Source organism: Apus apus, chromosome 12, assembly GCF_020740795.1.
Source record: "Apus apus isolate bApuApu2 chromosome 12, bApuApu2.pri.cur, whole genome shotgun sequence".
Taxonomy (NCBI): domain Eukaryota; kingdom Metazoa; phylum Chordata; class Aves; order Apodiformes; family Apodidae; genus Apus; species Apus apus.
This window is the reverse complement of record NC_067293.1, coordinates 14,752,496-14,765,991: the sequence shown is the minus strand read 5'-3', so window position 1 is coordinate 14,765,991 and position 13,496 is coordinate 14,752,496. Positions and strand designations below refer to the sequence as shown.

The window sequence follows — 13,496 nt, the reverse complement described above, 5'->3', positions numbered from 1 at the left end:
ATGTCAGCTAATATTTTCTTTTAGGAATAATTAATGCTTAGAACTTATCTTTAGTATTTTTTCTACTGGATTTAATGATATTTGGAGATCTACCAAAATAATCTGATAGTGTTTCTAGCAGTAGTAGTTTAAAACCAGGCTTTCAAAATATTAAAGTAGAAGAATATTCAAAAGAGTAAAACATGGTTTTCGTGTATTTAATAAATGTTAAAATAAATTTGAAAATAAATTCTAAAATAATCTACATATAAGGATAGATGACATCTTTCTTCTCTCTTGTGAGAGGAGGAATTCAAGGTATCTAGTGGGAAAAAAACATTAAATCCTTGGTTAACATGCATCAGTGTGAATTCTTAGTGTGACAGGGCAGTAAGAAAGTGCTGGAAACTTCAGGCTTATGCTTTCTACACTCAGTTGTCCTTGTCAAGTCATATCTGAATTGTAGAGTCAGTTGCACTGGTTTTGTAACGGTGTAATATACTCAGGCTTCTATTGTGTAAACACAGAGAAAAAAATCAACTTTTTAGTTGATAATACATATTTGTCACTGCAGCCAATTTCATTGTGATCAATTATGTTAGTGTGTTTATAGAAATACTTTTATAAAGTGTACATCTGAACACTCTATATGACAGTGGAAAGTAACTGCAGATGGACACTTTGCTTAAGTGCTCTGGGAACAGTGCCAAAGATCTCCTGCATACTGAAAAAGAGGAAAGTCTATTTGATCATCACTTATAAGAAGCTATCATTCTGGGAATAAAATTCTTACTGTTCAATGTGTTTTGTTGTAACTGTCTTCACCACTAGTGTTGAAGTAAGGTAGTTTTAAAAAATGCCTTATCTGCAGCTGGTGGTAAAGCAGCTACACATAATCACATTGATCATAGGCTAAAAGGTGGAAGACCAGTGTGTTCCAGTGAAATCCTAGTGGGGCTTAAAAGCATAGTATTGATAATTTCCCCTGTATCATGTTGAAGTTAAATAGTCCTTCAAAATTAATTGGCATTTAAACCAACTTGTTAACAAGAATGGATACATCTGAAAAAAATGGAAGAGGGACATATTTTGACATAAAAATAGCTGCTCTGGCTTGTACATGAAAAGTAAAATTGGCTTTCAGTCTCTATACTACTTTGTTCTTATATTATAGCCAGTATTAAATAAAGTGTAATTAAATCTGTGTCTACATTTGAAAAATGGAAACTTTGAAAAAAGTTATATTAAGCCTTTATATTGAGTTACTGAAAGGTCCACATTGACATATCTTGTGCAAACAAGATATTCCATACTCAGGCAGCCTAAGACAGACTATTCCTTCTATGGTTCTCAAGTTTCAGTGGTGAAGAGCAAACTTTGGAAAATTTTGTCTAGAAAGTAGTAGAGAGAAAGCCAGAACACTTTGAAACCCAGATGCTAATATGTTATCAAACGTGTTTGAATAACTTTTTTACAGGGCAGAAATGTAATAAAAATAGTTGTGCAGACTAAGGGCATTTTGTTGGATTGTTTTGTTTAGGAATCATCTTTAAGAGAATATAATACCCAGAACATACCTAAACTTAATTCAGTCCGATCATTATGAAAGTCCAGAAGCATTGGCTTCAACTGAAAAGTTACTGAAAGTGTTCATTGAAAATATTCAACTGTGCTAATTGTCAACTTTCAAATCACTTTTTTGTTTTAGATTGAGCCTCAAGAGATAGGAGAAAATAGCTTTTGGGTAAAAGCTGAAGAAGATAAATTTGAAAATCCAGAACTCTTTGCAAAATTGGCACTTACGTTTGGAACACAAATGAAAGGTACATTCTTCTTTTACTGTGTACTATACATTCATTAAGTTTAAAACTGTGCAATGACAGCCTCTTTTATGCTTTGTGCAATACCGTGGAATTCATAGAATTGTCTTACAGCAGGAAGATAATGTAAAATATATGTTTTTATTAAGTATAGTAGTCTGTTACAAGAATTGCTCCTCCTTCACTCTACATGGGGAGGAGGAGCATTTTGTAACAATACCTCTTTAAAGTGCAGCCTATGTTGCAGACAGATGTGTCTTTTCAAATGAAGTTATAATTAAACTTAAACTCTAATCCAAAAATCTTGTTAAACTGCATTAATATTCCTAGCTACAAGAACTGTAAGTTGTCAGGTTCTTTTAGATATTCCACATGTGGAGGTTTTCATGTGTAGCAAAAATTTGCTTGTATAAATCTGCTAAATCAAAGACCTGTACAAGTAAGACTTGGAATATGGCAATAACAATATGCAGTCAAATCATAAAATCACAACTCTATAATATGGCTGCTGTCATGAGTCTGGCGTATATGGGTTGAAAAGACTAATGTTTTGGTTTTGTCCATAGTCTTAGTTTGTGGTTTGTTGTTTTTTTTTAATACTATATGCAACTATATTTTTAAAAAAGTGTTTAAATATACTCCTTTAATTACTATTTAAATTTGTATTGTATAATCTAAGAAGCATCTCCCCAAAAGGTTATATACAGTTAAACTGCATTGTTACTGTCGTCAGTGAATCATGTAAGCTAGTTTTCAGAGGATTGTGTGTGCGAGTCCAGACTCTTTTAAACTGTTTACATAGTACCATGAGAAAGTGTCAGCTAGTCTACCAGTTTGTGTTGGAACACTGTGAAATGGGTTTGTTTGACTACTAGAGAGAACAAAACAGAGAGAATAAAAACTGTGTTGGAGCTTTCTGTGTTGTTTAAGTGAGGCTACTTAGTATGTCATGTAAATAGCTCTTTTGCTGTTGGCTTTAGATGAAAAACATTTCTCAATTTCTTCTGTAGGAGATAGGATGATAATGTTTTTAACCTGAGTTGAGAATGCAATTACTTAGAAGTGCATATTGGTTACGATTTTGACAATTTAATACCATCCTCAGCTCTTTGTGGCTTTCAGACGGTCTTTGAGTACTTCTGATGCTACATTACAGCATCTTCAGGTCTATTCATTAATATCCATGCTTAATGGTCAATTGATCAGTATTTCATATGTGGCCATTTACTAGTAATTTGTTTCAAGCACTGAAAAGAAGCAAGTACTGTTAAAGTATGGTTCAATAATAACTTAGTCAGAGGCTAATGAGGAAGCCCAAGAAATTAAAGTCCAGGAAGTGGTAGATTACTGAAAGAATGGATTCCTGATCTAGCTACAAAGCTTCTGTCATTTAACAAAATACTTTGGGGATGTGCAGTTCTTGAAGGTGGATGAAGTCCAATATATCAAGGGTTCATAGGCTAAATCTGAAGCAACAAACACACTTACGATTTTGAAGTGTTTACTGACTCTAAGCATTTTTTGGGCAGCTGTCTTTTTTGCTTTATCTTTCTGGCTTTTGAGAATAAGCAGGTCATGTCATGCTTTGTATTTTAACCATAGGGAGCACCATAACTTTCCTGAACTCCATGCTCTTTTGAAACCCTTTCACAGAGTTAGTCATAGCTGTGTTTTTCATAAGATAAATACACAAGTCTTCCACTCAGAGCTCTTGCTCTTTTCAGTAGTCAGTGAATCTGATCCATTAGTATTCTGCTTTTACCGTGCTTCTCACTCTCTGCTCTGAATGTTCAGATACTGCATGTAGTAAAACAAAAGCATCATCTGCAGGAATTTAACATTTTTTCCATACAAAGATAGGTTTTCAGTTTGCAGCGTTGCAGTGAGGTTAAAAGGATATGGAGTTAGTAGCTGATTTCAGTGTGAACAGCACGACAGGAAAACTTTTAAGGGAAAGATCACCTACTAGCAGGTAACACACTGGAATGAGACCCTTAATGAAAATGACAAGCTTCTGCCTCGAGCTGAATTCTTTCAGGATTCTGAAGAAATGTTTCTGAATTCCTGAAAAGCTTCTTCATTAAAAATGCTGAAAAAACCCTCTCAAAATTTTGGCAGATGTTTCAGATGAGAAGAAATTCCTGTTGACATAGTTGCACAGTTCCAAAACTGCAAACAACAGGAATTCACTAAATAGCTTACTGTGATGATAGCCTTGCAGGTATTTTTCCAGTTCTTCCTTATATTGTTCTCAGTTAATGGATGTAGAAAATAACATGCCATAACAAAAAATGGCAAGACTGTTGAAAATGCTACTATATATTACCCAGGATATTAAAATCTTACTTGTTTGATTGGTAGAGAAAGTCAGCGTTGTCTTTCTTTAAGTTCAAGTTTTCTTTAAAACCTTAGCAGAAGTCAAGAAGTCTTGGATCATTTAGTTGCAGCACAGGCTCAAATAATTGCGTTCCGTAAGCAACTTTTTCCTGGACCTGCTGTCTGCAAAGGGAAACATTAAATGATATTCACCACTCTTCTTCAACTTAGCAGCCACAGGCAACTCATTAATCCCCAGAATACTTACTTCAAGCATAATCTAGAATGAAATTTCTCTTCTGCTTTAATCTCATTCTTTGGTGTGGTCTCCTAATATGTTACAGGAGAATGACAGAAAGACAAATAAAAATGTGTTTTATGTTCTCTTGAGAGCACAGTGAGCATGTAAAACAAATAAATGGATGAGTAGGAGAAAACTGACAATTGCCAAAAGCAATTGTGATGACTTAGTGTTTACTATCTTGTTTTTCGTGGCATTTCAGAATGCCAGTGGGAATAGTAAGTGAAGTAAAACAAATGATAGTATAAACACTTATTAAAAAATTGTAGTTCCATATAGGCTGCAGCATTCAAGTTTGATTAAACCTCTGTATTCTATTACTGATTTTCTGACACACCGATAATGAAATTTGAGGCTTTTTCCTCATTTAACATAGTATTGTTTAAAGATGCTCCAAGAATAACTTCATGTTGGTTGTCACTGAACTGTGCTGCCTTGCAGCAAGTACCGTGTTTTCAAGGTAGGAAGCCAAAGCTGCAGAGAAGCGCTGCTTTTGGAGACCAAAACCGTGTGTGTGTAAGTCATAATCACAAACTTCTAAGGCACAATTTTCATTAGTTAATTAATACGTTGGTCTCTTAACTGCACCAGGAACAAAAGGGAGTCTTCCCTCAATGGTAAAATCATTTTACTTCAAATATGCTTACATCCATGTTTTATTTTTAATAGTAGATATAAGGTTAAATCTTTATTTGCTACTCTAACATTACGTATTTAATACAGATGCCTTGTGCATGTGTAGAATGTATTTAGTTGGGCTCAAATCAGTTTTAACAAATCACAGTATTTGATCTGTGAAGTCAGTTATTGTGCCCACCTATGAAAACATGTGTTGAACAGGGGAGCAATGGGATCATTACAATGTATTCCCGATCAGCCTTCATAGGATTTTGAGAAGTTGGGATTTGAACTGAGTCAGCTGAGGTATAATTATCACAGTGTCAGGACAGTCTGGAAGGATTTTCTCAACTTTTATTGAAAAGAAATACAGTTGATCTGAATATGTTTTAAGGGCCTCTGACAGATGGACTCCATGGCTTCAAATTTTCATTAAAGATCTTAGATGAGTATTTTGAGATTGGAATTGTGGTTCCAGATGCAGAAGCAGAAACAATGATTATAGGCTCACAGAGCACTTGGGCAAGTGAATGATATTCCAGATCAGACACTGGAAAATGAATGGGCAGCTCTGGTGTCTGTTAATGAGTTGAGCAGTATTATGATGTGGGACAGTTACTGCTTTGTGGGTGGCAATGAAACCCATAGATGGATGTTGCCTTGTGTAGCTACATAGAATAAAATAATAAATATTGGTATTGTATTCCAGACAATTACTTGTTTTCTTTTGACCTCTCTAAGAGAGAATATGATATAATCCAGAATATTATTTTTTTTGTGAATCGTTGCTTATTAGTGAAAGCAGTGATTTTTCTGGTGAAAACATGCATCATTCTTTTGCAGTTTTAAAGTCATGACTTGAAAATTTCAGGCTCAGTAGTATTTGGTTTGCAAAACAATCATACTGCATTGATTTGTGTTTTGATATTTAAATAGTAAGAGGAAGAAATTTAAGGACGTTGTTAGCTCTACCTTATCTTATTTTTAAAATGGTTAAGTCAGCAGCAGTCTCTTCAGACAAGTTTTTTTAAACAAGGAAGATAACTTTTATATGGGCAAGTTTTCTTCCTCTTTAAAACTGCTGTGATGAATTTTAAGATTTGTGTGATGACATAAATGTTTTCTTAATTAAAAAAAATAACCAAACTTACCAGTTTATGGAGTGTAAGTAAAATGCTAAATAAACAAATGAGAAATTCTCCTTAGCTGGGTTACATGGTATTAGCCCTCCAGTATTTCTTCATAACTTGAGAGAGGATCCAAGTAATCAGATAAATGCATCTAGTCCTTGTGAAACTATTAAGTGATTTTAAGTCATTATTGCTCTTAATGCACAGTGTAATAATAAGGTGCATTGTCAATAGGAATGTGTTATTTTTGTCCCACTATCAAAATTCTAGAAATAAAAATAATGCACATTTTTTATTAAATACATAATACTTATTTTCTAGTGAGAGAAATACTGTAGTGACATTCATCGAGAATTTATGGTTAGTATATTAATCCAGCCTGGTTATAAATTTCTGGAAGCTTGGACTACTGCTTTTTGGTGGTTTGGGAATGTGTGTGTAATTCTGTAGAGTGTCTTAGAAAAACTACAATGAAGAGTTTAAAATGTTAGTGTTCTTGTCAAGAACCTGCTTAATAGCAAATGTTTCAAATCTAAGCAGGTTACATGATGTAGTGCAGCTAGAACATTTTTTTTTTCTTAATTCTGCTTTTGTCACTTAACTGATATAAAATTGTATTTTTTGGCTACTGGGTAAGGGATAAGAAGCTCAGCAGCAGCAGCATCATGTCTGGTGTTTTGTGGAATGTGATCTCAGAAACTCCCTACGTTGGTATTTAATTTTGTGACTATTAAATACATATATAAGTGTATGGTGAAATGTGTTCTGGCATGTAAATTAAAGGATTAAAATGTTCTGGCTCTGTGGATAGGTCATGATACATGATATGCTTGGGGCCTCAGATAACTTTGCAATGATGTGACAATACTTGGTGTATCTGGCCTGCTGCTATCAACATCACTTTTCACTGTTTGATTGATAGTCTAATTGCAAAACACCACAAAGCAAGTTAATGTCTTCTCCCTAAAGGATCATGTTAATTTCTGGCTCTAGTAATTTAGGTTGTGTATTTTGCCAGTCAAGAATGATAGTGTGCTCTGAAGAAATTAATTATGTGTACAGTAGATCTGTAAAGGTAGTAATTAGTACATAATAGTCTGTAACTATTGGGATTGTTCCAGTACAGAATTCATTATCCATCCAACTTGCCTCAAGGGAAAACTTCTTGATCAGACTTCTCTTGTCTCTTTTTGATTAGACCTTAAAAATATTTAACCATTATTTTGGAATATATTTTCAAAAATGAAGTAAGGTTTTAATAGATGAGTTCTATTTTTCACATTATGGAAGTTATATGGGTGAGACCAGACAAAAAACCCACAAACTTGTATGATAACTATAATTGAACAAAACACGAACAAAATGTATAAATGAATGTGTACAGCATTATAAAACATAAGTAACAAAATATATTAAATAGCATATTTTCATGAAGTCTTGTTTTTGTAATTGCAATATGAAAATAGGTGGGTGTCCAGTCCTAGCTTTGATATCTCCCCCTGTGAACAACTTTTAGGACCCATCTATAGCTCAAACTTAAAATATTAATAAAAATGAAGAATTAGTAAAAAGTTGCTAGGATTAACTAAAATTTAGTTTTAACTTGTTCATGTCTTGGGACAGTATCAGGATTTTAGTATTTAAACTTGTTGGTTGAGGGAGAGCAGAGTTTAAATGGGCAACTGAATGTAGTGTGAAAAGGTTGTTGGAAAAAATGTAAGAGCATAACAAACAAATGAAAAAAGCTGAGGAACAGGCCAGGGAGACAATATTACTTCTGAGGAGGTCACAAATCTGACATGATGAAGTTAAGAAAAAAGTGATGTTTACATAAGACTCACTACAGTGATGATATCAACATCCTCTCATGTCAACCTTATTAACAATACTTACTTGAATGTGGTAGTTTCCTTTTTAGGCTATAAAGATTAGATTAGAAACAGTTCAGGAAAATGTACAGAACTAAGCAGACAACAGTTTATAATAAATATTATAAGATAAATTATAATAAATATTATAAGATAAATGTTCTTTTAAAATTGGTCAGAAATAGTGAGGTGACTGGCTCTAAAAACAGAGAATTTGCACTATTGGCTATTTCTCTACATAAGTGGTGTGCATAGTTGTATGCACGTGTTACACTCAATGTTTTCATGAAGAAAAAGTATACAACCCTGGCATGGAGATTTGAACACTTACTGATACTTTATAGAAGTGTTAAGTGTAATAAAAATACACTTATCATTATTCCAGTTACACTGATCCTAGCACCCAATCTTCTTATGATCCACCCCTTCTTTTTTCTGATGTTGTGCTCACCTAGCCTGTGTTGCCCTGAAGGGTGAAAGTCACATGATGCTTCAACAATTCATCAGCACCTCAAATTCTTCACCACAATTTCTTGATCTGTATTCCTGTGCCAATGATCTTACAGTGGGGACTTTTTCGTCCTTTTTAACTTGGGGTTGTTCGAGGTTCCTGATAAAATACTATTGAAAAGATACTGCAGTTGTCTTTCTGCTAGCAGATGATTGACTAGGGTCTTCTGTAATTGTTGGCTGGGGTAGCATAACAAGACTTCCTTCAGTCCTAGTAAAATTTCTGTACTTCATTCTTCATAGCCTTAAAGTACTTGCATGACTACATTCTAATTAAAATGAATTATTAACACTTGAGCTGAGGAAGTCTTTTGATTACCTCTTGTTTTCCGTGGGTATGTGTCATTTGAGGTCTAAATATCAGTGTTCTAGGATCAGTGAAATAAAGGCCAGAATGTGGGTGAGCTGCTGTTCCCCCCCTCTTCAACTTTTATTTTCCCTTGCTTACACCATCCACAGGAACACCTTAATATCCCTTAGATTTATATTTTTCCATTGTTAAGAAAACATGCTGGGAAGTTTGAACAACTTAGCTACTTTCAGTATTTGAAATGATTATTCTTCTCCAACAAGCGGCATAATACAGCAGTATGAAAGACAAATCTGTATTAAATTTCTTCATGTGTGTCAAACAAACTACATCATTGAAACCAGGAAGATGCAGTGTCCTTAATATGTTTTATCAGGCTTTAATTAAAACAACCCTTCTGGTTTGAACACATTTTGTTGATGCTATTAACATGTCATTTCTCTAATAATCATGTGCAAGTAAATAGCATAGTCTGACTTGTTAGCATTATGCAGGAGATGTTCACGTTTTGGTTGTATGTGGATTGCCCACCTCAAGCATTCAGTGAATTTTCTTGAGGGCCCTTTTGCTGCTACTTGTTGAGCCGTTCTCTTCACAATAGTTTGTCTTTTGAACTTTGTTGTACCTTCTAATTTCAGTTGTGCAAGATGCCTTTAGGTGAGAAGGGAATCTAGAACTGGGTTCCAAATCACCTAGTCAAAAAGGGCTCTTTAAAGCTCTCATTTTTATGTTCTGCATCTGATATAAAGCAGGTTGGTTTTTTTGTCTCCTGTGGATACTAGTGTGTAATTTTTTTTCCTCTGTGAAACTATGTATTCGTAAAGAATAGAGTGATCTTTTGCAGGTTTTAAATGAAGTTTTTAGAGTAACTCGGACTCTTTTTGTATTGACACCTCTGCCAGGTATTGAGGAGAGGGAGGAAGAAAATAAGACACACTAGTTTCAAAATAAGTCAGTAGATACTGTTGCTCCTTCCCCTTTGCACCCCAAGTTAACAGATATGCCTTTCTGACATGAATTTAACTATTTTTAACACCCTCTGTGCCCAGGTACTTTCCTGAAGCAGGCAGTGTTCCTTCTTTGAGCAGAATGAATGTTTTAGCTTCAACATCCTAACTGAAATACTTAGGTTGGCATGCATTAAGTGCAGTTTAAAAGTTTTTATTCTGTCATTTAAGTGATGTAGTATTTCAAGATTCATTATACTTGTGTGCAGTGTTCCTCTGTGAATATTATGTTCAAATATTTTGTTCACTGTTATTCTTGATTGACAAGTGGCAGGATGAAACGTATCTTTCATCAGCTCTTCTTTTTTGCTTGACGTAATGAAAACTTTTCAGTGGGGAGAAACAAGTTTTGGTTAGATTACTTACCAGCTACTTCTTAGTGAGGAGATAAGTAGCAGCCAAAGAAATAGGTTGCTACATCCTTATACTTTAAGGCAAACTGTTTGCATTCATTTACATTTGGTACTTATAAATAAAAGGGGTTAATGCTTCTAAAAAATGGATGTGAATTTGATGTGCAAAGAAGCCTGGATCAAATTTACCAGAGAACAGAGACTTTTATAAGGTTTGAGTGGCCACAGTTTTGTCCCAAGTTCATTTAACACAGCTGTATTTATAGGTGTGAGACAGCAAGCTTTAATTTAACACAGGAATCTCTAGTATTAAGCACAGTTATGTTAAACTAGCTCAACTACATGCATTGTTTTGGTGAAATAAAAAGAGAGGAAAAATCCACAAACTCGTAAAGTATGTTTCTGGATTGCAAACTGCAGGTGGCTCCCTTAGTCTTCTGATTAATTCAGCATGTGGATGTTTGTTTCCTTTCCTTCCTTGCTTTCTCCTTATTAGAAGTGTGTGAATCCAAACCCAAGCGTGATAGTGCTTTGCAGTGTAGGGTAACCAACTGCTTCTGTGTCTTACAGGAGTTTTAGTTAGACTGCATGCTTAGGTAATCAGTCTTCCTAAACAGGCCAGTTTTTTTCATCTTTCAGTGTATTAGAATTATTTTCTTATTCAATAACAGAATTAAGTTCAAGTACCATTAAGTACTTGAACTTATGAGTGAGTTATTAGTTTGCCATTTTTCATCTTTTCTATTTCTTCTCAACTGGATTTATCCAATAAGCAAAATTTCAAACTCACAGGTAGAAAAAAACCCCACAAGCTTTACATTGTTTAAATAAAATGTTGCCTGAAATTATTAGCAGTTTGTGTCTCTGTATTTGTATATTTTATATATTTATGTTTTTTGATTCTTAAATTATATTAGAGTTATTTAAACAATGATCACAAGACGTTCATAAGAAAATAACTCTTGATTAAGGAAAAACATTATTTTATGTAGTTAACAATAAGATAAAAGCTTTTCTGTACAGAAAGTGTCAGGGGGAATTTGTACCAGAAAATGATAGCCAGTCTTGCTATGTTTAAAGTATAAAGGAAAAACGAAGGGGAGGAAAAAGGGCACATGTGTTCTTTGTATGCAGTTTTGTATCAGGTAGTAAGGCTTAACTGCAGAAGCTGACTCCTTAATAGTTACACTTTATGAATAAAACTTTCAATAGCTGCACAGAGAAGCTGGGTTTCCAAGTTTACCCTAGGAATGATGCATGTAGTTTTGCTGCAGCTGGGCTATTGTTCAAGAGAATCACAAATGAGGCCTCCCAAGAATTCCTGTGTCAATTTTTTGGTATGAGGAAGCCTCTGTGCAAGTGGTAGCACCTGCTCCTGTTGAAGGGAGTGTGTGTCTTTTATTTCAAGAGCATTGGTAACCTTTTAATTCATCATAGTATGAAAGGACTAAAATGAGAATAGCATTCTGAAGGGGCCAAAGCAAACAAAGCTTCCAGTTGGGAGATGGTGTTTGTAATTTTTAGTTCTTAATATTTTATTTCTAATAGCATTCTAGCACACTTATCTTTCAATAAGCTAAATGGTTCCTTTTCGATGTAGAAGGTAATTTCAAATGAGTCACAAAGAATGTCAATTTTATTTAAAACATCACACTAAAATACAAGTACTGTTGGTATGATCTACTAGCAATTATACTAATAATTTGCTACGAGTAGATCAGAAGTTGGATATTCACTCCAATTGTTGTTACAGTGGTTTTAAAATACAGAAGTCTTTTACTCGTTTTACGTAGGAGAGCCTGACAGCTATGGTGGTTGTATTTAACACTAATTCTGTATCATAAAACAGTGTTGGGTGATGCACTGGACAGAGACACATTTTTGCAAGTATTACTGAGATCAAATTAAGGGTTTCTTTTAATAAATGACTTTGCTTGTATTTTTTTTGCTAATATTTTGACCAAGTTTCTTCTGTGGACTAGTTTGAGGGAACACATTTTGTTATTGACATTTTATGAGGAATTTCTTCTGAAACATAAAGGAAGCTTGATATATATTTTCCCCCTTAACCCTCCACTCCTCCTCTGGACTGTTGAAGTTGTTTTCATAATGTGAGAGTGCATGAAGAATACCCCAGATTTAAAAAAAAAAAGTCTATGTATAGACTTTCTCAGAAGTTAAGATTAATCTCAATTGTATTATTTTGTCTCGTGTTTATCATAGGCTTTGGTTAGGAAGAGGCCTTAAAGATCATCTAGTTACACCTTGCACTAGACCAGGTTGCTCAAGGCACTACAGGAAGTAGTTTGTATGTGAATTAACCTGTCTTCAGATTAAGAGACAGATAGGAAATAGGTTAAGGTCTGGGATATTTGAAAGTTACTAGCTCTTTTCATTGATTGCTTTGAGATGTATCATAATGTATTCTGCACAATTCATATAGAAATGGATTTTCTGTTGATTTTTAAAATCAATATTCTGTATTTTCTGAAGCTGGGTCAAGTGCTCTAATGTGGAGGTGATTCATTCAGTTTTAGTTTTATTAGCACTGCTCAATCCTTTTGAAATGTTGCTAGAACAAGTTGGTCTTCCCCACTGAAGACTCGAAGAGCAAGGGTACAAAATGAGTAATGCTGCTCATTACTGCCTGACTATATTACTTCTACAGTTACACACTGATTATCTGCCTTTTTTAGAGCTAAACATGAAGCTGAGGTTGTAGAGGATGTCAGGTGTGCATCTGATTGCTCTAAGACCATCATTTGGTTGCTGTGAAACTGAAAGTGTTTCTAAAGAGTATTTTAAAAACCAACCCTACTGCTCGGCTTTACTACAAGTTTAAATTAGTAATTTGTTCAAAAAGCTTCAGCAGTAGAATTTAAGGAAGGCTGTTTCCCATTTTCCTGAAGTATGACGGTTTTACTATGATAGTTTCCTCTCTAAAGTGTGATAGTTTTACTGCTTGAATAATTTTAGGTATGTGTTTGATATTCCTTCAGTGAACACTGGCAACTGTTTGATAATTTAAAATATGTAATACATTAATGAACCTCTGTATCTCATTTATAAAAATCTGATCTGGCAAATGCTAAGAACTGATGTTCAGAAAGTGTAGATGGTGTTGGGTTTATGGTGAACTTATACAGCAGTATTTTGTGTTCAAGTCTTGAAAGGAAAAACACTGGAGAGATAGCAGTTGTGTCTTGTCTTAAAAGCTCTCTTGCATGTGTTTTTAAAAATGTAACTGAGTTATCTTGGTTATAATATCATAATTTTTAGGTGGT

At 34.3% G+C, this 13,496-nt stretch overlaps 1 protein-coding gene across 5 annotated transcripts in view; it reads left to right on the top strand.

Moving 5' to 3' along the window:
* The window catches only part of DIAPH2 (diaphanous related formin 2), a 213,838-nt gene that overhangs the window by 52,306 nt on the left and 148,036 nt on the right, over positions 1 to 13,496 (top strand). For all 5 annotated transcript variants that reach the window (XM_051629988.1, XM_051629986.1, XM_051629989.1 and 2 more), the window contains one exon: positions 1,688 to 1,802. In XM_051629988.1, coding sequence (XP_051485948.1) covers positions 1,688 to 1,802 — 115 coding nt within the window. The remainder of the gene's footprint in view (positions 1 to 1,687; positions 1,803 to 13,496) is intronic.